This window comes from Melanerpes formicivorus, unplaced genomic scaffold (genome assembly GCF_026170545.1).
Source record: "Melanerpes formicivorus ecotype bairdi unplaced genomic scaffold, bMelFor1.0.p_v2 SCAF_11, whole genome shotgun sequence".
Lineage (NCBI taxonomy): Eukaryota > Metazoa > Chordata > Aves > Piciformes > Picidae > Melanerpes > Melanerpes formicivorus.
The window spans coordinates 10,555,541-10,581,753 of NW_027142363.1; the positions used below are offsets into that span (position 1 = coordinate 10,555,541).

General features: G+C 41.2%; 1 protein-coding gene across 2 annotated transcripts; it reads right to left on the bottom strand.

The window, feature by feature from the left end:
• Nucleotides 1-2,021: 2,021 nt before the first annotated feature.
• On the bottom strand, nucleotides 2,022-13,954 carry CCT8 (chaperonin containing TCP1 subunit 8). 2 transcript variants are annotated; one of them, XM_068144483.1, is made up of 16 exons: nucleotides 13,819-13,954; nucleotides 11,856-11,946; nucleotides 10,762-10,841; nucleotides 9,774-9,923; nucleotides 9,319-9,499; nucleotides 8,540-8,601; nucleotides 7,579-7,716; nucleotides 6,973-7,151; nucleotides 6,157-6,223; nucleotides 5,989-6,076; nucleotides 5,765-5,880; nucleotides 4,244-4,315; nucleotides 3,877-4,041; nucleotides 3,424-3,543; nucleotides 2,892-2,990; nucleotides 2,022-2,256 (listed from the first exon to the last, which is right to left on the bottom strand). In XM_068144483.1, the coding sequence occupies exons 1-15, from the start codon at nucleotides 13,876-13,878 to the stop codon at nucleotides 2,898-2,900; spliced, it is 1,662 nt and encodes a 553-aa protein (XP_068000584.1). In that variant the 5' UTR covers nucleotides 13,879-13,954; the 3' UTR covers nucleotides 2,022-2,256; nucleotides 2,892-2,897. The 2 variants fall into 2 exon arrangements, with proteins under 2 accessions (XP_068000584.1, XP_068000583.1); XM_068144482.1 differs by lacking the exon at nucleotides 2,892-2,990 and having other exon boundaries at nucleotides 13,819-13,953.
• Between the last annotated feature and the right edge of the window lie 12,259 nt (nucleotides 13,955-26,213).

The following is a 26,213-nucleotide window of genomic DNA, read 5'->3' on the forward strand; positions in this document are numbered from 1 at the left end:
CTATCATTTTGAACTATAGTTGTCTTGGCTATCATTTGTTCCACATGTATTTTAGAACTGCGTTCTGAGCATAAGGAACTCTTCCTTCATACACATCATACACATCTGTGAGCTCAGACACATTCAGCAGCAGCTCTTGTTGGTTTATGTCCAGTAGAACCCTTGGTCTGCAACCTCTCTAGGAATTCTTTTGCATGGGAACCTTATGCTAGCGTTTGGGCAAGGCTGAAAGCTCAGACCTCTCTCCCTTTTGCTACAGGCACTGCAGTGTAGCCTTTCTGCACTATGAGGGGTAAGAAACCTAGTCCTGCAGTGGCTTATGACTTCTTTAAGTTCTCATCAGGCTAGGTTTCACATAAATAAAATATTGGCTCCTCCATGCTAGAGCAGCAGCTGCTTGCATTTGGTGCATTTTTCACAGCAACCTCACTAAGAAAATGGGCTATCTTACATGTTCTTGTTACCCTTATGGGCAGCAGCAGCACCACTTGTGCAGCTGACTAGATCAGTATGCCAATCCTTCTGAAAACTTGCTGAGTTTATTTTTCAGCCACACCAGCAACTGACTATAAAGCAAGTATTAGTGTAGCTGTTCTATGGTAGCCTTATTTAGGCATAAAATAGTTCCAGCTTGATTTAGCCTTCCACTCCCTTCTGGCTGTGAAATGGAGTAGCACTGGCAAGAGTAATAAAAGGATTAATTATTGAAGGGGCTTGAGTTTCAAGTTCTTTCAAGCTACTCTGAGACACACAAGCTGTTTACTTTCCAAGAAGAATCTTAACAGGGGGCTTCAGCTGAAAGATTCCAGTGCTCTGTATCATGCTAGCTATTGCTGCTTGGTGTTTATTTTTAAGGCCATTAGAATGAGATGCAGCTCTCTACTGTCAGGCTGACATTTTGGGAGTGTGGAGACTTGTAAAGGCTGAGGATGAAATACATGTATGTAACAAAAATGAACGTAGGCGTGGAGCGCAGACATGCTGCCGTACTTCATTACTGCTATAGTCCTTTGGCTTCTACTGCTCAAATATTGGGCAAGGAGCACAATTAAGAACCCAAAGAACTGCAACAATCATAGATTATGCATTCCTGAAGTTCCCTGCAGCAAACTCATGGTCAGCCTCCCTTATCCACAGGTGTGGCTTCTGTGGAGAGGCTGGGTGGGGCTGGCCCATTCTGGACCCAGCTTCAAGTGACCCACTGCAAGACACAGCTGAGCTCCTAGAGCCAGGATGGCAGTGTCTCAAGGAAGGAAGGGCTGGGTAAGGGTGGGCAAACACTGCCCAGGAGTGAAGGGCAAGTGTGAGAAACAGCCCTGCAAGGACAGAAGGGAAATGAGGAACTCCAGGCACCCAACAGCAGCAACCACACTGGAACAGGGTTTCCCCCTGCAGCACTTCCAAAGCACCCTACTGGACCTCCATAATGGCTGGGGAGACCCCCTGGGGCAGAGCAGGTGGATGAGCCTAGACTGGAGCAGGCTTCCCAGCCAGGAATAAAAGCACCACACAGAAGCCACTGAAATTCCTGATGGACTGTAACACAAAGGGCTATACACCACAGCAGAGGACAGGAAAAGCACACAGAGGAAGGATTGTTAAGAGTGGAGTTACAGACTGACTGGAACCCTGCTCATGAATCTCCCATCCCACTGGGGATGCACAGGTGGAAAAGGTAGGAGGAGGGAGCACAGAAAGAAGAGGAGGTGAACAGAAACACTGTTTTGTTCTTGTTTCTCACTCTCCAACTCTACTTTTAATTAGTAATGAATTACTTATCCACATGTTGGATCTGTTTGGCCTGAAACACTAATTTGTAAGTGATGGATGATCTCCCCTGCCTTTGCCTCAGCCCATGAGGTTTTTCTATTGATTTTCTGCCTGTCCTGGTGATAAAGGGGCATCTAGCAGCCAGTCAAGGTCACACCCCACCTACACACTCATTCTCATACATACACCTGTTCCCACCTTGTGGCTGTGCAATGATGTCATGCTAAGTGCAAGTAGAACGACAATTAACATTTTACCAGCGAGTATGTTTATTGAGGTGTTTGAAGTTCTGCACTCCATTGGACACAGTTCATAACTTAAAGGCAACAGAACAAAACATCCTGATAGGCTCCAACTGGAATATTAAAAAACTCACATCATCATGTCACTTAAGTACAGTTAAACTGCTCAATCATTTTGGTCTTCATCCCAGTCTTTCTTTCCCGAGGGAGGTTTAGGGCCACCAGCTGGTTTTGCCATAATGATCTTGAATAGGGAAGCAGAAAAAGACAAGGTTAGAATGAGACTCTTACCCCAGACTTTACAGCCATATGATGTTGGGTCTTAACACTGACTAAATCCATGCAGTTTCTCTACTCTGAACATTATTACCCATCTAATGGAGACATACACAACATAGTTATCTTTTTTTTCCTTATAAATGGCAGAAGCTGAGCCTTGATATACAAAAAAAAAGGGGCTTCTACCTCATTTTTGCATGCAAATAAAGACATCAGTTAGTCTACAGAAAGTGAGTGCTTAAATAAGCTAACAAGTGATTGGTTTACAGGATGCACATTACAGAAAGCAGAATTGTCAGAGCTGTTGTTCTGAATTAGTTTAAACACCACACTTTAAAGCATAAAGTCCACGTTAGAGGGTCATATTCTGTGCTTGCTGAAGTGGTAAGTTAAGGTGGAACCAAAACCATGGTTTGTCATCCCTTCAATGAAAATTTACAAGTAAAATTCATTTCCAAATACAAAACATAGCAATCAGCATACATAAGACAGCAGTGTTATGTGTCCTCAGGAAAGAGATCATCTGCCATGTGCTTGTCAATATACTCATGCATGCTGCCATACACACAGGTACCTCTCTGCTAGAGAAACAGAGCTTACTGCACACTATTTTTCAGGTTCATCTCTCCAGTCATCCTTATCCCAATGTCCTTGTTGCTTAGGGGCTTTTGGACCGCCTGCTGTTTTTGCCATAATAATCTACAGGAATTTTACATGCAAAATGTTTTTGATAGAGTTCCACAAAATACATCAAGTAGGGTTTTGTCACTGAAATTATCACTTCCAACTTTTTTAAGGTTAAAAATCTCATCTATCTCATGTACATGAGGTAAGGTTTCTTCTGTTAAATCTTGTTCCCACAGAGGTAAGGCTGGTACTTTGTGGATACAAGTATCAGATCTTAAAAAGAAACAGGAATAGCTCTCTCCTATGGAAGCAGCAACATTGCAATGTTCCAAATCACCAGCTCCTGAAAGAAACAGCTTCCTGGCCTTTGGAAATACACAAACCACATTTTCAAGTAACGTATTTTTATGCCTTGCATACCAAGAAGATTGACATATTTTGGGCTCACACCCAAAATAGAGTTCAAGGTTCCCATTTTCAGTACCCAAATTACTTTTAAGCTTACCTGATCTACCCTCAGGACAGTGACTGCTGCATTTGTAGCTAGCTTGATACCCCAGGATTTTCCAAGGTATGTGTCTAATACACCAGCTTCCAACATATCCTTCACAGCTGCAGCTTCAGCCTACCAGACAAGGGGAAAAACATTACTCAAAGCTTTCTCAGGGTTCTACCTCACAATTTATAGAGTTTTCAAAGTTACAGGTTTAAAAATAGTTATGAATTTTGTGCTCTCATCTTCTCTCTTCAGAAAACCTTAATTCCTAATCTACTAGCAGGATGACAAAGTAATTACTAAAGTCTTATTCTCTATCACATTAGTCTAGCATCTCACTTTATTTCCTACATACTATACTGAGTTTAACAGCTTGCTGATGAAAGAAACACCACTTCAGTTTTACAATTCTAAGATGTTATTCTTCTAGACTGTGTAACAGTATTGTAAGAGACTATTTACCTCAATATCAAAACCAACATTTTTGTTTCCCTCCTGATGCACAGCATAAAGCTTGGAGATGACCTCATTAGCCTTTACTCCAGAGTTTTCAGCCAGCGCTCGGGGAATGGCTTCAAATGCCTCAGCAAACTTCTTGATGGCATACTGGTCAAGCCCAGGACAAGTCTGAAGTGAAGTTGAAAACATGTCAGCATTGCAAAAACCCCTAAGACAGGGAGACATTTTCCTACACATTTTAAATGTCTAGGTATTAATACACATCATTTGGTGTAAAACAGTATGTATACTTTTTTTTCAAGTCAAATATGTATATTTAAATACACATATGTTTGTGTAAAATAAAAATCAAAAAGCCCACTTTCTGTACCTCTCCATAAGATGTGATCTGCTTGGCTAATTCAATCTCTGTTGCACCACCTCCAGGCACAAGACGTTTATCCTGTGAACAGACCATCCCAAAATTCAATGATCTGCTTGAAGTATCACATTAACTTTATCTAAAATGCAATAGAACTTAATCCTACAGAGACTAAAAAGAACTGGCTTAAGAAAAAACATGCATTGTAAGAGAAACTTAACAGAATGTACTCATTCTTTCCAATGCCCTGGAAGAAAACCAGCTTTTTTCATAAAAAGCAAAATCATAATGCAGTGGATTTTGTCTCGGGGGTTTTTTTAGTGGGTTTTTGTTTGTTTTTACAAGAGTGATTTCAACTCCTGGCTAATTTATAATAGAATTCCTAGATTTCCCAATCTCTGCCATTAACATGACACAAAATAACATGCAGAAACCCAATCTACTGTATGCTAAGTCTAATACATCACAAGGTGTTGGGAGGTTTTGACTAGGTTTCATTTTGTGTGGGTTTTTGTTTGTTTGATTTGTTTTGTTGGGTTTTTTTTGTGGACTCACCATCACTGGAGGTGTTTAGGAGGAGACTGGATGGGGCGCTTGGTGCCATGGTTTAGTTGATTAGATGGTGTTGGGTGATAGGTTGGACTCGATCTCAAAGGTCTTTTCCAACCTGGTTAATTCTATTCTAATTCTATTCATTTTGTGTATCCTTTGCTAAAGGCCCAGTCTTTCAAACATAACAGTAACCATCATAAATCTGAAGTGAGGACAACTCCTGAAGGCAATTGTAAACACAGTCTGTGGCTGTTTCTGTGCCCTAAGCCAACATACGCCTATCTTGGTATTTACAGGACATCACGTTAAACAGAAGATCACCATTTTCTGCATGCCACCTCCCAAATAAATACACAAATGTTTCCTTTTGCATTTAAATTAAAAAAAATAATAATAAATGAAAGAATATTCAAGCCCACAGAAGCTGCTCAGAAGAAAAATGAACTACTGAGTTCTTCCATCCATAAAGCCTATCTGTAATACATGGAAGAAGCGTGTCTTATGACCCATGAACTATAGTTTGCAACCTGTCCATTCTTCCTGATGATCCCATTGGCTTCCAAGGAACATTACACAACAGGCAACAGTCAAGGCACTATCAGGGAAGGAGGAACTAGACTATTAGGGAAACTAAAATCAAGAAACTTGACTATTAGGGGAATAGTCAAGAAAGATGTGATTAGCATTAGAAAGTGCTAAAACTAATCTATCTTCAAGAACTCACTCAGTACTGGAAAACTGAGTGCTGTACCTGCCAAGTACCAACTTCTAAGTACATTGTGTTCACGCGGATGTCTCTACACAGCCATCTACATCGCAGTACTACACAGCCTCCTCTACACCTCAGGAAGGCTTCTAAGCTGGTAATGTAAATATCTGCTACAGCCTTTGTAGCAAATGAACACAAAGCCAGGCTGAATCTTGCCTCAAACCGATCCATAGCTCAGTTTTGATAACTGTAGTGTTCTGGTTACTTACTCTTGTGAGTACTTTAAAAGTATTTACGCCATCATCCACTGCTCTCTCTATATCATCCATCAGATTGTCTGTAGATCCACGGATAAGTATAGTGGAAATGGCACCATCCTCTTTTTCTGTTTGGAAAGATATATGCATTACAGAATTAAGCTTGCTAAGATGAAAAATACATATGAACATACTTCTAGAACAGCAGCATTAGGAGTCCCACAGAACATACATACCATGCTTAAACACCACAACTTGTGTATCCCCCACTTCCGATAAATAGACACTGTGACAGCGACCCATTTCTTCTAGAGTAGGGGGAGTCTGGAAAGAAAAACAACAGTTAACAGGTGAACTCACTCAGCAGCTCTATCCCTACTGCACCTCATTTGAGAAGTCCATACCAGTCTGGGTAGGGCTGTTGCACCAACAGTTTTGCACAGTCTTCTCAGATCCCACTTGGAGTTCAACCTTTACAACAAAACAAAAACCAAAAACAAGCATTCTAATAACAAGTTTCCAAAAGCAGTGTTAAAACATGCAAGTATTCTCTTCACTTAGCGTGTAACATCGATCAAAATGTACTGCATTAAGTTATACAATCCACTGGTCTATTTCTTGGAGCTATTTTCAGGGATGCTATGGAAAGACTATTTTCTAAGGATTTTAAATCAAGTAACTTAATCAAAAACATGGAAATTATCTCCCAGAATGTAAGACTTGAACTCATCTTTACAATGCCTCCACAATAATCCTTACTAGGCAGGGGACCATACTCTTACTTCCAGAAACTTAAACTTCTGGGGAATTACACTGAAGTTACAGCTTTCAGAATAGGGCCACTTATTTGTGTGAGATGCAAGAGCTGCTAGTAATAATTTGACTTTATTTTGCAGAACATGCCTTTGAGGCCACATCCCTCTGCACTAGCTCCACAGATTTTGATATTCTTAATTTCAGCTGCGTTACAAAAGCACTTAAAAGCAGAACAACAGTACCATAACACACAAGTTACATTCTCTTAGCTGTCGTGAAAAGGTGAAATGCTACACAGAAATATAAGCTATGAAATAACCAAACTGTAGCTCAGATCTTGAACCACTAGAAAACCAATCAGCCTCCAGTATCTTCTTTTCTAATTTGAGAGGCAAAAAGCAACATGGCAAATACATTTCATAACTCTAGTAGATCAAATGTTTTTATGCTTTTCTGGTACTTACCGGACCAACATAAGATTGTACTTGTTGGCATAATGAAGTGCCATGTCTGCCACTTTGCCACCTGTTACTACTACATTTGCACCGCTGTCAGCAATAGCCTTGACTTGCATATCCATCAGATTTTCTTCCCCCTTACTGAAATTCATCAGTTCTTCAGCATTTTTTATAAGTACAGTGCCCTAGTGAAACACACACATACGCTGTTATCAATTCAACCGTAAAAGTTTTTGACAGACCTTTTGTTTCCCAACCTATTCATAAACCTCAAGTCATCCTGGGTTAGAACACTGGCACCCTTCCCACCAACGAGGTAAAGCAACTCAAAAAAAAGGGGCAACTCTAGCATTTCTAGACAACCTTAACATTCAGATGTTCTATTGTGCTGTTTGGCTCAAAGAACTCAACAAAATCATCAACTCCACAGCCCCAAAACTCTGTAATACAAAATTACATTCAGACATTTCCTCTGAACTTTTTTAAACTAGTGAACTCAGTATTAACAAAAACATCTCAATCATCAACTGTCAAGAATATTTATAGTTAAGCCTGAAAATAAGAGCACATAAGCATAAATAGACATCTAACTTATTTTGAGCTTCTACATACCTTAGTTTCAGTTATCATACCATCAAAAGGGCAGGAATACACAGCTATTTTTGCATCTTTGACAGAAGTAACATCTCCTTCAGTTTCTTTTTTAAAAACCATGCCATGCAGTACTGAGGAAGCAGAGATACCAGCACCCTGAAAGGAAAGAAACGGAATCATTATCATTCATCACTTATTGTCAGAAAGCTGCACTACCCTTTAGGAAAAGCAGTCCTTATGTTCACTTGAATGTAGCGACTGATGTTTTCATTGCAGCACAAACAAAGTTAAACTGATTTAGCAACAATGTTGCCTTTCAGGTTCCCATTTTAAGATTAGCTGGTAGTCCAGGTTAAAGCTTGTGCTCGACTCGTTATGTCTTTATTAGCAGGGAAGAAACACAGGGGGAAATTCATACTAGATACAAACTTGTTCCAATCCTACATACCCCACCGAGGCCTCATGTCCCATTGACAAAAGGAACACAAGACTAGACAGCTACATTTCTACCAGCCTGCACATTAGACTAATTTTGTGACTGCTTCTATGACAAAGATGCAATAAACACCCCCATGCCTAGTTAAGGTACTATATCTAGTTTAGTATAAACTTTCAATACTAATGATTTTTCTATCTGGAAGCTGCTACTGGGCACTAAACAAGGAATGCAAACATCAGTTACCAAAATTTATTATGCATGCCACAACACAGCAGAGATAAGAGAAGAAAAAGCACTTTTGAAGTTGAAAGACCTGAACATTATTATTAAGCTATTAACGTTAACTGTATTATTAAGCTACCTCTGTCCCTGGAGGTGTTTAAGAGCAGGCTGGACGAGGCTCTGGCCAGCCTGACCTAGTGTGGGGTGTCCCTGCCCATGGCAGGGGAGTTGGAACGAGATGATCCTTGTGGTCCCTTCCAACCCTGACTGATACTGTTTACCTTAACAGTACAGTAAAGCTAATTACTTCCAACTTACCACAATTTTGCACACTCTGATATTATCAACGTTGAAATGACCAGAATCAGGAAGAATAGAAACTGTTTGGCAGGGGGGGAAAAAAAGAATAAATTAGACAAAAATAATGGGTATTGCTTACTGAATCAAGTAGAACAATGACACCATAAATAATGCCTGGAGTTTTTCTGAAGTACTACAATTCCATGGTTTGAGCTGTCTGCCTAGATTCAAGTCAACTACAACCTGCTAATAATCTGCATCAAGAGAAGCAGAAATTTTGTTGGACAATGTAGTAATCATAAATTAACACCTATCAGGATGCTCAGTTAATTCAGTTCAAACACCCATTAACACAGGTACATTCAAAAGTGAAGTCTGACCCAGACTATTTTGATAAAAACATTTTAACCAGACATGAAAGTATTTTCTTGGAAATCTGAAGGGAGAAAACACCACCACTCTAGTCTTGCTCCCATGGTTCTGTGGCTGAACTAGCAACAGTTTAATTGTAATACATCTTCCCACTGATCAAAAACAGGAAAGATGAGTTTCTGCTTTGAAGAGACTAAACATTCTGTAAATATTTAGTAGGAAACACAGACCTTTTCTGAGCCACAGAGACAATCAAGAGCTCAACACAAGAAAGCAAGTTACACTCATTTCATCCAATTCAACCTGATAAACTAACCACACCTTTTATCTTATATAAAGACATCAGTAATGATCATAAGCGAAGCTCTGCACTTTCTCAGGTGCTTTTTTCAGATGCATACACACATCTCTTCTGGTCCACTTACCACAGGCCTGAGCAATGAGCTTTGCCAAGAACTGTTCATTGCCATATTGTTTGCTCATGACCGAAGTGTGCAACAAAGAAGCCACTTCTTCAACATCTCGAAGGTTCTTTGCAGAACAGCACACCAAGTCTGGAAGAATTTCTAGAGCTTTCTTGCAAGCCTTTTCATATCCTTCAACCACCTGTACAGGAAACAGTATTTACTACACCACTTCAATATGCATTCATGCTGCTTTTATCGTCTCTTCAAAGGGTCATAAGAGTTTAAAATGCAAAATATTCTAAGGGAAGCAAGGAAACACAAGCAGTAAGACATCTACTGTTCTTCTTCATACATTTTTATCTAAAAAATTATTTGAGCAGGACATAAATGACTCAAAACATCATAACATAAGAATACTAACTAACAGCAACCTGAATTCAAGTAATGTGAATTGAAGTAACAGTATAACTTGCCTCCGAGACTGATAACCCCATTCTCAGAAGGTCTTCTGCTAACTCCAGGAGAACTCCAGCAAAAACAAGAACAAAGTTTGTTCCATCTCCAACTTCCTGCTCTTGCATGTGGGAAGCCATCACAAGCATTTTTGCAGCAGGATGCTGGACCTTTAAAAGAAGTTAAACATTTTAGTTGTCAACATCCCACCTAGAATGTAGTTCCAGGCTTTCCTGTGATAGAGGTTTATCTGATACAAACATGAATTTGATACTAAGAAGGGAAAAATAGTTATGACAGCTGAATCTTTCTAGATTTCACTGTATTCACAGAAGAAGGATGCTATACCCTCAGGATCTGAAATCCATTTAACGTGTTCTAAGGAGACAAGAGAACGTGGTAGCCACCAAAACTGTGAGATTAATACAAAAGCTATTTCATTCAGGAGTTTTTTAAACACTGTATTGTCATACCTTCCTTTAGAGGACACAGTCTCAAGCTGTGTCAGGGGAAGTTTAGGCTGGATGTTAGGAAGAAATTCTTCATAGTGATTGGCCATTGGAATGGGGTGCCCAGGAGGTGGTGGAGTCACCATCACTGAAGATATTTAGGAAGAGACTGGATGGGGCACTTGGTGCCATGATTTAGTTGATTAGATGGTGTTGGATGCTAGGTTGGACTCAATCTCAAAGGTCTTTTCCAACATGGTTAATTCTATTCTATTTTGTTTTATTCCCCTAAATTTACATTGTTTTGAGGAAAAAACCCTAGGCTATTTCTAAGCATCTCCTGCAACAACTTAATATTTCCTTTCAAAAGAGTGCTGTTTGTCACTGTGGATATGGCTCATGACTTCACTCAAATCCAGTGAAAAGTTATTTATAAAATGCTGTATGTAAATCCTCTGACAAGGTTATACCTATTTCCATATCAACATTCAGAACCATAGCAGCCCATTAATAAAAACACTAGTGCACAACTGACACCTCCTAAAGCAGGAAAACTTACCTCCAGCTCTCTCAAGATAGTAGCAGCATCATTTGTAACAAAAAGCTTCTCCAGGTGATTGATAACCATTTTGTTCATTCCTAAAGGAGGGGGGGAAAAAAATACAAAATTATGAATTAGATAAACACTGTTTCATAACTTTCAGGTCAATCTTGCAAGCCAAAACATTAGCCCTATATATAATTTAAGAACCTGAAAGACTTTTGTGAAATAACATCTGGGAGTGTGTTACATTACGGAGAAATCAGTAGTTTCTGAATAAACTATTTTCTCTTCAGAAATACTAGTACACCATTTAATTACTCTATAGTGGAGAACACCTTTTGTTTTGATGTATCTGTCCAGGCATGGTATGGTTACATTCATTGTGACTCTACAGAATTACCATCCTTCCTTTAACCTCAGTAAGACAGTAAAGAGGACATAGCTACTGGTACAAACACTAGGCAAAGGCAGGTATATTGTGCATAACTCAAGAGCTAACCAAAACCTAATCTGTAGAACTCTTTAAGAGGTCTAGAGCAACTCCAATGTGCTTCCCCCAAAAAACCAAACAGCTGCTTCTTTGTCAAGGTAGTTGAGCCTTCAAACCTAACACTGAATCTGTCCAGAGAAGGGCAACAAGGCTGGGGAGAGGCCTTGAGCACAAGCCCTATGAGGAGAGGCTGAGGGAGCTGGGATTGTTTAGCCTGGAGAAGAGGAGGCTCAGGGGTCACCTCATTGCCCTCTACAACTACCTGAAAGGTGGTGGTAGCCAGGAAGGGGTTGGTCTCTTCTCCCAGGCAACCAGCACCAGAACAAGGGGACACAGTCTCAAGTTGTGCCAGGGGAAGTTTAGGCTCGAGGTGAGGAGAAAGTTCTTCACCGAGAGACTAATTTGCCATTGGAATGTGCTGCCCAGGGAGGTGGTGGAGTCACCATCCCTGGAGGTGTTCAAGAGGGGATTGGATGTGGCACTTGGTGCCATGGTCTAGTCATGAGGTCTGTGGTGACAGGTTGGACTCGATGGTCTTTGAGGTCTCTTCCAACCTTAGTGATACTGTGATACTATGATTTTGCTCAAAAATACTACAACAATTTTAGGATTTATTTACCATTCGGTCCATAAGCCGTGCGGGTGGTTTGAGCAAGTTCTTTGCATGCCTGGATGTTCCTATAGACAGCTTCCTCTAGTCCTGAATAATGCTAGAAAGAAAAAAAGTTCTGCTTAGAATTAGGCTTTCTAACAAAAAAGAAAGGAATGAACATTTCTGATGAAAATAGCAAAGATGTATCAACTCCACAGAAGCTTTTGATTAATTTAGACATGGCAGTTTAAATGGAAACTAAACCTTACTCAAAGATAGCAACAAAAGTTTGTGTGACCCATCTCAGCTCGTCAGCTTAGCACACACAATAAGGTTCCAAAAAGAAAACCTGAACAATGACTTAATTTTTAAGGCAGTTTGCATCTCCTAAGTGGCATGCTAAAAGGAAACAGAAAATCAGCAACAGCAGACTGGAAAGGAGCAAAGGTTTATAAACATGTGGTCGTGCACAGGCTTCTTCACTCGCAACTCTGTTATTCCACAAGAATCATTTAACTCAGTTCAAACCTGCGGTTCAAAAATGCAGCAGCAGAACAATTCATGAAATATTCATGCTTGAGAAGCTAATCAGAGTGGCCTCAGTGTGGAAGCTTTAAGAAAACGAAGGATCCCCAGAGAGGGCCTTAAGAAAGCACAGGGCATAACACATAGTGTGGCCCATAAGAGAGAGGTACTCCAACAGCATCATGTCCCAAGTACAAAACAAACGTCTCAAAATGCCAGCTGCCTCTTTCTTTTGTTAAAAGGCAGCTCTTCCTATTCAGGCCTTGAATTCCTTGTTAGAGAACCAAAATTGAAGGCCACTTTGTTTTCCTGCTCTTGACACCCAGTACCAGAACAAGAGGACACAGTCTCAGGCTGCACCAGGGGAGGTTCAGGTTGGATGTTAGGAAAAAATTCTATACAGAGAGAGTGATTGCCCATTGGAATGGGCTGCCTGGGGAGGTGGTGGAGTCGCCGTCACTGGAGATGTTCAGAAGGAGACTCGATGGGGTGCTTGGTGCCATGGGTTAGCTGTTTGGGTGGGTTGGATTGGTTGATGGGTTGGACACGATGATCTTGAAGGTCTCTTCCAACCTGGTTTGGTTTATTTAACAAAGGTTTATTGTAATATACCATTCTTTATCTTCAAGGAAGACTGAACGCCAAACAAAAAAACAGAGAGCTTTTTGAGCTGCTAACTTCACTATCCTTTATCTAAAAAACAGCAATCAGGTTGGTTGAGTTTTTTTTCCAATTTCTCTGTCTGGAAAAAAGAAACCACAAAGCCCTGCTTTCTCTGTGTCTGCTCTTTCAAGTGAAGCTTCTGCTTTGTCAGGCACAGCCCCACAAAAACGGATTTACAGGAGTACATGAATGATGACTCGTAGACAATAGAGGCAAGTATATTTTTTTCTTACGGGCGCAGTGACAAAAAGAGCGAGGGAACGTACGCTTCTAGACAGCTAAAACTATAGGGTCTGGATGAACTGCAGGGGCCACCGCTCATAAAAGTTCTCCAAACAAGGCGCCTTCCTAACAGGGCTTTCAACAGCCACAGCACAGGAGCCAGGCACCCGAGCCGGAACAGCGCGGGCGGCCGGCGGCACGGCAGGAGCCCCCGCAGCGCCCCCGAGGCGGAAAGAATCAGAGGCCGCGCCTCTGGGCGCGGGGCGGGGGGGATGCGGCCCCGCCAGAGCATTCTCGAAGGCCGCGTGCGCTAGGCGCCGCCCTCTTCTCCGCCGCCCGGTACCCGCGCGCTGAATGGCAGCGCGGGGCACGACCCGTCCCCGCCATGGCACGGCCACCGAGGGGCCCATCGCTCAGGGACGGGCAGGGCGAGATCCCCCAGGCGCCCGCCTCACCCAGCGCGTGGAGCCGCCGGGCTCCGCCGGCCTTCTAGAGCCTTCCCCGCGCCGCCATGCTCAGGCCTCCTGCCCACCCTATCCATCCCCCTGAAAGAACAGCACTCGCCCGGCGGCGTTCTCACCTTCGCCCCCTCCTTGAGCATCTGGGCGAAGCCCGGGGCCTTAGGGACGTGCAGCGCCATCTCTGCTCCGCTCCGTTCCTCCAGACAGTGCGGTGCGCTAGGGACGACGGGAGTAAGAGAGCGCGCCGGCGTGACGGGACAACCGAGCTGTCGGCAGGCAGGACGAGTTGCACCCAGGGAAGATCGATGGGTGGCTGCGTTGCGCTTCTCCTAGGACCTGCCGGTGGGTGGTGCTTGGACTTCGGCTGTCAGCGCCGGCGTATCCCTGCGAGGCGAGGGAAGGGTTTCCGAAAAGCCGGGTCCTGTGCAGCAGCGCATCGCCAGAAGTCTATCCCTCCCGGCTTGACCGCCTAACCAGGCCGCTGAAGGTCTCTAGAAGAGAATGAGGATTGATAAAACAGGGCAGCATTTAAAGACTGATAACTTGAGGGATGATTGGCTTGTCTTATGGCTATGCGTTTTGCTTTAGGTAAACAAAAGTGGTGGTACATGTCACTTTTACAGCATTTATGTAACATTTATGTCATTTATTTGAAAAACAAGTTCTTGTTTTTCTAAGACAGGCAAGATAGCGTTGTTTGATTCATTGGATGTAGTATACACACTCCTTCTGTCACTGCCTCCTCCTGTCAGGGGGGCAGGGTGATGCCATTATTTCCTGGGAATCATCATGCATGTAACAAAGTGATGTCCCCCGTTGTGGCAGTGGCTGATTTTGGCTCCCTCAGAGTCTTTCTTACACTGTCAAGTTCAATGTACTGTCTCGTGGGCATTTGAGCCTTTATTGCTACCAATAACAAAAACTGGTTATAAAATTTTGCAGACTCCAGTCGAGTATTTTGCATAGGGCATCCCTGACTTGTTCACATGGGAGCAAAATGCACAGGTGGGAAGACATATGTACAGTCAAGCTCTAATTATCCAGGGTAATCCCAAGTAATATGCATGCTACAGGACATACTGAAGAATGCTTTGGAAGCCCTCCTTGACATCTCTACAAGTAGCTGAGATCCAGCCAGGAGGCAGTGAGGGTACTTCTATGTGGAGCTGCTTTAGGTTTGGTAAGTTTTGTTAACTTTGCTTTTGTGCCACACAAACATACTGGTTTGAGATGAGAGCTTCATCACTTTGGGCTACATAGTATCCACCTCTACAGCACAGGTAAGACACCTGTGAGGTTAGTTCAATCACTAGGTATGTGTTGCTTAAGCAATCTCAGGAGATTTAGTTTTACTGTCCTATAATTCTTAGAATTCAATCAGTCTTAACTTGCAACATACCATGGCAGTGTGAAAAAAGAATGGTGGTAGAAAGCAAAACTACATAAAGACCCCAAGAATGAACTTCAAAAAGTGTTTCTGCAGCTATGCTAGAAGCACTTAAGAGGCAGATGCCACTGGAAGAAGAGGGAACCTACTCAGCCTTGACTATCATGACCAAGGAGCGTGGGCACTCCCAAGAGGAAGTGCTGGGGTTTAGCATAGGGGCCATAACCCTATTTATCCCTCTCTTCTCTCTTCCAATGTATCTGCACCACAGTGTAGCTCAAAAGAAGGAACTGTCCATCCTGTTCTACAGCCAAGATACTAGAAACTGCATTTTATAAAGCAACTTCTGTTATCTATTGTTAGCCATGGAGATCAGAGGCGGCACTCCTACGCCGATGCGGAAGACTTCATGGAGATCAGAGGCGGCACTTACTCCTACGCCAATACAGAAGACTTTTCATAGTCATGAGCATGAGGTCATGGGCATTATATCAGCAGTTGAATGCATCCTAGTCAAAGACACTCATTTTAAGGCAGGGGTGGAAGATGGTTCAAGTGGTTAGGCTGGTGATCAGTGACTGCAGCATGTGTTTCAGCTCACTGATTCATGCCCTGCATGACCTCAGGCAATTCTCTTGTGATTCTTCAGCACTTAAAAGTTTTGCCATTTTTTCACTATATATTTTACATTCTCAATGCTGTCATCTAGGTGTAGCTACCAACTCGTTAGAGGATTTGACATGAGTACTTATTTTTCCAAATAGGGAATAGATTAGTTAACTGATGAAATGGTTTCCTTGAAATTTTGCAGTCTTCAGCCAGGAAGTCCATCGCTCTTTTCCTGTAGGATCCTATCACTTGCCTAGGTGGATTACCAACCAGTGCTTAAATTATGATGCCTCAAGAAGTATTCATTTGTATTAAAAAATGTTTCTGAGCTGACTGGTATACATTGGTATTATTCTCCTTCCTTGATTTTCACCAGGACAACAGAAGACTCAGGGCAATAGTATGGAGAATGCTAAAGAAATGGGATGCTACTATTAAAACCGCTTCATAAGTTCATATTTTAATCTTTCCTTAACAAGAAAGGCTGAATATTTATCTTTTTTTTTTAACTTCTGAACTCTGTTCTCTGATTTTTCAGGGTTGGTCTCTCCAAAGTACTTGCTTTGTATTGCTCGTCTGGTCTGGGGGAGCTGAATGTAGTTGTAGAGCCCTTATAATGAGGTGCCATACGGTGATGAATGAAGGCACAAACCCCGTTGCTGTATAGCAATGAGATTCCAGAAATGCAGAGAGCAGAGAATCTTAGAATTCCTCCCAGAAGTCCTTTATTGCTGCATTGCAATCAGAATCCCCACCACTACAGAGTCTCAGAGTCCCCCTTACAGGAGTCTCAGAAGCCTTTAGCAGCTGATAGAAGTCCTGAGCATCACAGCATCCCTGCCCTAAAGTCCTAGCCAGAAGAAGTAGCTAACTAACAGAAGCAGAAGTCCCCAACCCCAAGGCCTAACCAAAGATAAGTATTGCTCAGAGTGGCTGTTTATATATATTCTTTGTTATCAATCCCTTAACCAGTAAAATCCAACCATATACATAAGCTAAAACCTTTTCCCAATAAGAGTTGCCAGCATGTCAAGGAGGTGGCTTCTGCAGCATGTTCCAATCAAAGAGTGCCAACGTGAGGATGTTGTTCTTGGCACACATGGAATGTTATTGTTTTGCAGTGTATTGTTGTGCAGTGTGCTAAGGAATTAGCCAGCTAAGGAATCATGCACTTTGCATGCATCCAGCAGCTGCCCTCAGAACAGTGGCTGCAAAAGCTTTGCCTCATCAGAACATTAGTAAACGTTAGCTCAGAAATTAAATTGAGGTTTATTATTGCCTGGCAATTTTCAGTATTAACCTTGTGAGAATTCATCCTTCTAAGAAGGTGACATTAGCGTTCTGAGGCTTCAGTAATTAAAATGTTGTTATTTAATTAGTCTCTCAAGTGATTATATATAGGAAAAGTAGCTTGCTTCATGTTTGAACCACGGCAAAAAATAAAGTTTGCCCATGGACCTGAACAATAACCATTGAAACATTGCATGGTGCTTCTTATTAAATAAACTGCTTGAGTAAAGTAAGCAATCTGGGGGTGAAAAACTCAACTCTTATTATTCAAGACTTCAGCTGTTCAGTTCACTCCAGTTTAAGTTTCTACAAAAGTCCTGCTTTTGTTTGGAGAGGTTAATTTACCCGTGTTTGTTTCTACCTGTAATATCACAGAGTCAAAAAGTCTGTGTTGTTTAATGATTCTATGCTCCAGGTCTAGTATTTTAAGTAAGGACAGTGGCCACAAAGGCAGCCCCATCTTTGGCTGCCTGTTACACATCTGCATTCTCTTTCCCTTTCTCTCAAATCCTCTCTTGTTCATTTTGACACCCATGTGATGAACCAGATGAGGGAAGTGATCTGCATTGAGACTAACTCAAAAGAAACCTATCCAGATTCTAGCTTACCTACTCACTACGTGGCTGTCCAAAATCTTGGGCTGGCACAAGGAGAGATGAAGGGAAATGGGGCAGCAGTGTCTGTCTGTGACAGTGCTGCCTTATGCTGCTTTCAAATATTGCTAAAACTGCCTTGTGGGTAAAATGTTTTTATTGAAGCTTATGCTAGCTACATTTTTTAAAGCTAGAATACCACTAAAGCTAAAAGATATATGCATGGTTTTGATCATTAATATATACAAAATACACATATGTTAATCTGTATTAAGATATCACTAAAACATAATGAGGAGTTATTTGGGACTCACTGTCTAATCCCGACTTTGACTTGGCCTTGATCTTTTTTTAGCTACTCATCTACACTGTTTATATTCTGCACAAACATTGCCAGGCTAAAAGACCATCCAAAGGTCAGGGGGTTGGTTATTGGCAGTTGGCTGCTCTTTCACCAGCCAAATCTATTACAGTACACGTGGAAATCCCCAGCTTATCTGTAGGCACATGTTTGTCAAATTTTAGGTTGGTAAAAATTTAACAAGATCTTGGGAAATTCATAAAGAGGACAGAATGTTAATTTACATTTGCTTATCCAGCAGTGGGAACTTAAGCAATTGTAAAGCAAGACATAGAAATGTATCTGCTGAAGTCATGAGTGTAATGTCTGACTGTCTTTGTCTAACAACACTGACATCTGGCCAACAAAAAAATGTGAGTAGCATCTTGAAGAGAGCCTGAGGACCATACCTAGTTTGCAGAGAATCATGCCTATACTTGAAACAGAATTGTAAACCACATAGGGCTGAACATTCAGGGTGAATGATGGATCATAAGCAATCACAACTGGGCAAAAATTACATGTCTTTTGGATGGTGACTTCTGTTTTGCATGAGGAGGTCAAATCCAGGATCAGATAAGGGCTAGAAAAACATGTCTCATATTTTTCCCAGTGGAGTCCACAGGAGCCTGGAAACACAAGCTATTGGAAGCTCAGCTGTTCTTGTTGGAGCTGAAAGAATTTATGAGTACCTATGTGGATGTGGAAACTTGAAGAATATTAAACTGACTGTTGAAAGAAATAAGAATTTTAGCTTGTAATTAAAAAAGATAGAAAATAATGAAAGAAGGCAACGGGCTCAGCAATGAGTGGATGAAGAGTTCTGAAGGAGTAGAACCCAAATGAAGTCATGAAGAGTGAAATAAGTAGTAACTCCTGGAAACCAGCCACTACCACACCCAATTTGCATTTATTTCAGTTCTGCAGGCACAAAGCATAAAAAAAAACAGGGCATCTAAAATACAGGACTCTGAGATGAAGACAACAATTTATGATAGCTGGCACCTGAGCCACAGAGATCTGTGGTCTTCTCTATTCACTGTGTCATGCCTGGACTTGGATGCCCAATCTGGAATTTTCTAAGGATGGTCTAAACCAGTACTAGATCTTCAGGGCAAAACCAGAGATTTTTGAAATTTCTCTATCTAAATTATTGTAGAGACTTTGTCTAAGTAACTACAAATTGTCTTTCTCATGTTGTCCTCATTTGAGGGTTAATTTTACGGGTTCTTAATTGTGTGTCATCCGAATATATCTGTTGAAGAATCCATTCTCCGGAGCTGGGGTCAGAGGGAGTCTCCTGAATTTGTCCCAGGATTGACAGAGCACTCTCCTTGGTGCCAGTATAGAGTATGACCTACCAGCATGACCTGGGGAACTTCTGTGTGTTATTTCCGGGCTACTTAGCCAGCAGCTTGGTAACTGGCCTGAATCACTGCTTGGTTGTGAATCAAAAGTATTCAAGAAACACTTTTCCAGCCCTCATTTCTGCACTGCATAAGTTTCCTTGCTGCAACTAAGAATCACAGCTCACACAGTAATGCATAGACCTTCTTACATAATTCTTGAAGTGTTTAAGGATCTGTTAATGAATAAATGCTTTGCACTTCTGCAAAGCAAAAGATACTGTATCACACTGTACACACAAGGAAATCGTGCTGTAGTGTAGTAAGGGCCAAAGGTCCTTGAATGAATGAATTCATACCAAAAGTTGGGACTATAACATAGGGCTTGTTCCCCATATTCCATGCTACACTCAAAGGTGTGATCTTATGTCTGAAAAGTGGACACATTGCCTACTGCCTAGAAAACTTGTTAAGCTGAAGGCTGTACCATTGTTGTCTAAATTCCAGAGTAGGGAAAAGTAAAGTTTAGATACATTAATAAAATAATGATGGACCATTACCAAAGTATCATCTAAGCAGTGAAGCACAGTCTACTTCTAAAGAATAAGCAGAGAACATTTTCTAATAAACAACTTCAAAGCATGTAATTGTGAATGTACTGATGTCGTATTATGCACAACAAAAGAAAAGCTCATGTCCTGGAGGCTTATTTAATAAGAAAAATCACCCTAATGTACATCTAATCAGCAGGAACTAATGTTTGTACTGTGCCATGATGATATGTAAAGCCACAGAAATACTGCATTATTTTGTTCACTCAGGATTCATGTGTTTTAGCTAAGCAGTTATCTCTGGATGCGTTAATGGCATCCGACACAAGGTAAGCTGGGCAAGGAATGGCTTAAGAACAGTCTCGGGAGAAGGACTTGAGGGTGTCGGCTGATGAAAAACTCAACATGAGCCAGCAGTGTGCACTTGCAGCTCAGAAAGCCAACCATATCCTGGCATGCATCCAAATAAGTGTAACCAGTAGGACCAGGGAGGTGGTTCTCTCCCTCTGCTCTGCTCTCATGAGACACCACCTGGAGTACTGCTCCCAGTTCTAGCACCCTCACCATGGGAAGGACACTGAACTGATGGAGTGGGTCCAGAGGAGGGCCATGAAGATGATCAGAGGGCTGCTGCACCTCTCCTTGTGGGGACAGGCTGAGAGAGCTGGGGCTGTTCAGCCTGGAGAAGAGAAGGCTCTAGGGAGACCTTACAGCAGCCTTTCAATACCTGACAGGGGCCTACAGGAAAGCCAGAAAGGGACTTTTTACAAGAGCTTGTAGTAATAAAGTGAGAGGGGATGGATTGAAGCTTGAGGAGGGCAGATTTAGACTGAGTATTAGGAAGAAATTCCTTACAGTGAAGGTGGTGAGACTCTGGGACAAGTTTACCAGGGAGACTGTGAATTGGAACTGGATGATCTTTAAGGTCCCTTCCAACCCAAACCATTCTGTGAATCTATGAATGAGTGGGTGAAATGAGAATGAGAGAATTAGGCTGAGGAAAGCAAAAGGTTTTTACCAGATATGGGAGCTCCAAGGTGAAGCTGGCAACACCACAGCAGTATCTGTCATTTTTCTTGTTGGCTATCAGCCAGATTTAATTTCAGAGCCTGTATTAGGATTAAGATTCTTGAAATAGTAAAAAGCAACAAAGCAGTCTGTGCCCTTTTTGCTTTTGTCCCAACTGTTTTTCACTGTCAGAATTGCTTGTCTTACCAACTCTGCAGGCTAGGCACTCACTGCTGTAAAAATATCAAGCTCTTACTATTTTACCCACTGATACTGTAAGTTAAGTTACTGGTAATGATGTGGCTCATTCAGTTCACAGGCAGTAGCTATTTTATCCCAGGACCATCAACAGAGTGAAAATAGAGGAACTCTTAGAATAAATGGAATTATAGGCATTTTCTATTGCATGATGCTTGTTTTCAAAAGGTTCCAAATGCCCCAGGAGCCCTCCTGCAGACTTCTCAGCAGCTCTAAAGAAAAGGTTGTTTTCAATTGTGCATCTAGAGAGTTGCCTGTAATAAAGGATTCCAGCTACGTGCTTTCAGTGTTTCTTTTGAAGTCATGGCAAAAAGAATGAATCCTCTGCCTAACATCTACAGTCTGATAGGAACCTACTGCTTTAACTTTTTGTGTCTATTTCTTGGGTTTAGGAGGCCTAAGTGTGGTTATGGTGAAATCTGTGAGTGGTAGTGTGAAGACAGCCAGCCTTGTCCTGTCTGGATATTCAACATTTTTATTTCTCAATTTCTGCTATTTGTAATCACATTTATGGCAAATTATGGCCTGTAAAAGGGTTTAAGAGGACAAACATTTGAAACAGTTTTCTTTTGCTTACTTCCCAAAGCAGTCTGTCATCTCTACAGGCCATGGCTTTTTGTAACTTGTAAAAGCAATGCTTTTAAAATTGAAAAATCATTAACTGCTAAGGTGGGGTAATACAAAGTGTCCAGTTCTAGTAAACAGCACTCTATTACTTGATTTGACACTTCAAGAATTGTGGGCTTAATTGATAGCTAGTTTTGCTCATTTTAAACCACTATCTATTTATGTCTGTAAATCTGTAGAAATGAGTGAATGGAATGGGAATAATTTTCATTTTGGGGTATTTCAACAGTAATTTTCTATTTTTTGCACTGTGTTGGAGGACTTTTAATACACAATCAGGAGATGAGTCAATAATTTAAACTGTAACCTGGAACATATCATTTCCCACCCCCAGACAAGTATATGCCATTGACGGCTGCTTGAGGCTTCAGCCTTGCATTTTGTAACATCTCATTTGAAACAGACAGTTGCCAGACATGAAGATCTAAATGCCCATCTAAAGAAAAGGAATTCAAGGTATGATGAATTGGAGGCTCAGAGCAGACCTTATTGCTGTCTACAACTACCTGAAGGAAGGTTGTGGCCAGGTGGGGGCTGGTCTCTTCTCCCAGGCAACAGCACCAGAACAAGAGGACACAGTCTCAAGCTGCACCAGGGGAGATTGAGGCTGTATGTTAGGAAGAAGTTCTTCATAGAAAGAGTGATTGGCCATTGGAATGTGCTGCCCGGGGAGGTGGTGGAGTCACCATCACTGGAGGTGTTTAGGAAGAGACGGGATGGGGTGCTTGGTGCCATGGTTTAGTTGGTTAGATAGTGTTGGATGATAGGTTGGACTCGATGATCTTGAAGGTCTCTTCCAACCTGGTTAACGCTATTGTTGTCTATAAATCTTCACACACAGACAGAGATGTTGTATTTTGCAAGATGAGAATCTTAAGCATTTTTATCAGGAGTCTGTAATTCAGGCCATTTAAAGATCAGTATTCCCTGCGGCCTCCCTTTGAAGGTGGCATTTCTGTCACTTGAGAATCAGGATTTAGAGAGGAGAATCAGAATCTACAATGACCTGTGTATAGTTCAAGATATTGAAACAATTACCTAGTATTGCTAACAGAGCTTTGGAAGAGGGGAAACAATAGAATATTCAGTGCAGATCTGCTTTGGAAAATTTCTTTTATTTTTGTCTTATTGTAGATGAAGAAAATCAACACCAGGATGTGCTTAGGGGCTTTCATGAACACGGTACAGAGAATCAAGATTGCTTTTTTGACAAAAATGGCTGTAGCAAAGGCAATTTCTCAGAATGATAAGGAGTTTTACATTTGTCTGCCATACTGGTGAACAGTCAGTATCAAAACAGTCAATAGATTTCAAATACTGCAACAGTATACTGTTCCGATTCAGTTCTTTGTCTTCAAGGGCTCTTTGCCATGAGATGGATGAATTTCTCGAGTGTGTCCTCTAAGGGGCAGCATTGAAGAGCAAGTGTCTATGAAAGCGGCTGATGATGATAGGCAGTAGGTGTTCATAAGTGATTAATAAGTAGTGCTTATTCTCTGTTGTCTGGAATGATGGGTGTTCAGAGGTAACCAATATGTCTGAGAGTCATTACTACCAATCTGTCAAAAGTCCTGTAGCAGACATACTTCAGTTTAAGTAGTAACAAAACCATTGTCATTCTCCCCCGTGTGGTACTCACAATCATACAAAACCAAAGCTGAGTATTTTGCCAATTTCTTGTTTGTTTATTTTGTTTTGTTTGATAAACTGATGGTAGAGCAAAGTGCAAAGAAATTTGCATTTCTTTCTTGTGAGAAATGTCAATATTATGTCATTCCCAGAAGCCATATGTCATCTTGAATACTGCTAATTAGATGTCAAATCTTTCCTGTCAGTACTGCACTTAAACAGTATTGTGTGGGTGATTTAATATGGGAATGTTATGGAATATGAATATCACTGATTTAGTTCTGTATATCAGATCACAAGAATATCCATATTAAACTCCTGTGATAAAGAGGAAGAGCATGGCATTAATAAAGAAAAAAATGGTAGTGCTTGAATCTTCACTTGCAGTCAGCCTCAGGGGCATGGATAATCTTTTAGGAGGAACAAAGTTCAAGTGCTCTTTTTCCTCTCTGAAAAAGAAGCACTTTATGGTCCCTTCCCTTACTGCTGTCAGTGTCTCAATAGAAAATTGGTAGGGTTTTGTTTTCTGGTCAAGAGCTGTCCCTGGGTAAGATTGCTTTTGGAATTGTCTTGTGTAATTAATCTGTCAGAGCAAGACTTTATTTTTCTTGTACCTTTTTTTCCCCTACTGTGTCTTTATAAAAAGATAAAATCTTTGATTTTGCAAAAATTGTAGTATCTTTCATTGGAAACAGCGATTTTGTCTGAATTTGAGTTCATGGTAGAAAGTGGTGTGAGCATCCATCATTAAAGACCATATGTACCAGAGATGCACAAGGGTTCAAACCCAACTACAAACTGGGAGGCAGGTCATAAGGCTACCAGTTTTGGACCTTTTTTCTTGTTTAATATAGTTCATTCTACAGAACAAGATAAATTCATGACCACATATCCTGCCACAGGATGATATTTATGTGCCTGAGACATTTACCACACTGCTGAAGTGTCTGGTCTGCTCTTGCTGGTTACAGTATCATACCTTTTCTGGGAGGGAAGTAAGATAAATATCTAGAAGAGGTGTGAAGACTTCCTGGACTATTCTAAGCTTCATTCCCTAATTACAATTTTGGACTAATAAATATTCTAGCATTTATGATTTCTAAACTCCTCTATGTTTGCTGATGGTGGTATTAACTAAGGCAGTTTCAGTGCTGAATCAGCAGTGAGGTTTCAGATTTGAGGTTTCAAATAACAGCTGCTGCTGGGGATTTGGACACATTCTTGTGGATGCTGATTTCCTCCTTAGAGCGGCAAAGCTTCATGACAGAATGTGGTGACTTGAGAGTCTTACACATGTATCCATCAGAGCGTGATGACCTCAGCCATCATCAAGTGAGGCTATAAAGTCTTGTAGTATTCCCTTCAGGTAATTTCTTAAGTAAGGTAAGTTAGGCATTCTTTTAAAGAATGGCAAGTCCAATCGAAATGCAATGATTGCTCTGCTTTTACATATATATACGAGAATATTTTTATCCTAGGACATTTGGATGTGGTTTAGTGGCACAACTGATAAGCCAAATCAATGCCTTTGTGTTTAAGTGCTTGTGAGAAAGTGCTGGTGTTTTCAGTTAGACAACAGTAGACAGTGCTTGCTTTGAGCACTCAGCTGTTGATCTCTCAGTGAATTGGTGCACACTGTCTATCCATATCCTCATTCATGATCCCCTGCTGAGATGACCCACCAGCACACTTCCTGTGATTAGTTTCTATAGAACAGAACAGAACAGAACAGAACAGAACAGAATAGAATAGAATAGAATAGAATAGAATAGAATAGAATAGAATAGAATAGAATAGAATAGAAGGAATAGACCAGGTTGGAAGAGACCTTCAAGATCATCGCATCCAACCTATCAACCAATCCAACCCACTAAAGGTTATTACCAGCTCTATGTTGATGTGAGTGAAATATCTAAGTTTGCACCTGTTGATTTCTGACAATAGTGAGGTTTTTTGAGTAGTATTTCTAACTTCAGGTTCTGTCTTATTTTCCATGCCAGAGAAACACAAGGGTCAATGACAGCATCATATCTCAAAGGTTTCAGTTTCCTTTCTCTCAGCAAAATTAGCTACCCACAATTTCTGTCCAGAGTTTGCTGTGGGAGTGATGGAGTCTTTCACAAGTCAAGTTCCCGAATGATTCAAGGTGCAGTTATTTCCAGATGGTCTTAAGGCAGGTGCAAAAATTGTTGAGTCATGTCCTGTAAATCCACATTACCTTGACTGGGCCAATTTTTTTAATTTCTCTGAAAAATCTCCTTCAGTAGGTCTGTATGATCCTATATGAATAAATTCAGCTGTTTCTTGCCAGTTTGCCATTATAAAGTTTCCTATGTGCTATTTTCTTTAAGTCAGTGCTCAATATATGTTTCATGCTGGTTTTAATGACTTAATCTAATCTGACAGAGTTCAGCCATTTATGTGTCTAGAGGCTGGAAGAAAGTGCATTATTTTACCTGTGTTAAATTACCACATAGGTAAGGAGACTGCACATAGCATCTAAGAACAATAATGAAGTGCTCTGTTGGCTGCTCCCAGTTTTCAGGAATTGTGAGGTTAGATTGTGAATGAGGTGCAAGACTACAGACATTATATTTGATCTCTACCTTTCCATTATCTGAAAGACATGAAAGAGGTCTTTGTCTCTGGCTCTGAATTTCTGGCTGGAAAAACTGCAGTTTGATTGCATCATACTGAATGTTCTTAATCACACCTAGGATACCTGCCTCTGTAGTAAAAAACACTTATCTACCCTGTTCCATACAGACTTGAAATGGTTCTCCTTATGGACTGCAAGAAGAGATCAGGTCAACAAAGAAACCCTGTGTTTGTGTCTGTTGTGAGGAAACTTATTCAATTACCACAGCAGATAAATG

What these genes read in the sequence shown, in the direction of transcription:
- CCT8 (XM_068144483.1), bottom strand. Translation starts at nt 13,878, where the DNA reads ATGGCGCTGCACGTCCCTAAGGCCCCGGGCTTCGCCCAGATGCTCAAG. An exon ending in AGATCACATCTTATGGAGAG is followed by an intron (nt 4,042 to 4,243) that starts GTACAGAAAGTG and finishes ACTTCACTTCAG; the next exon opens with ACTTGTCCTGGGCTTGACCA. An exon ending in CTGTCCTGAGGGTAGATCAG is followed by an intron (nt 2,991 to 3,423) that starts GTAAGCTTAAAA and finishes AAATTCCTGTAG; the next exon opens with ATTATTATGGCAAAAACAGC.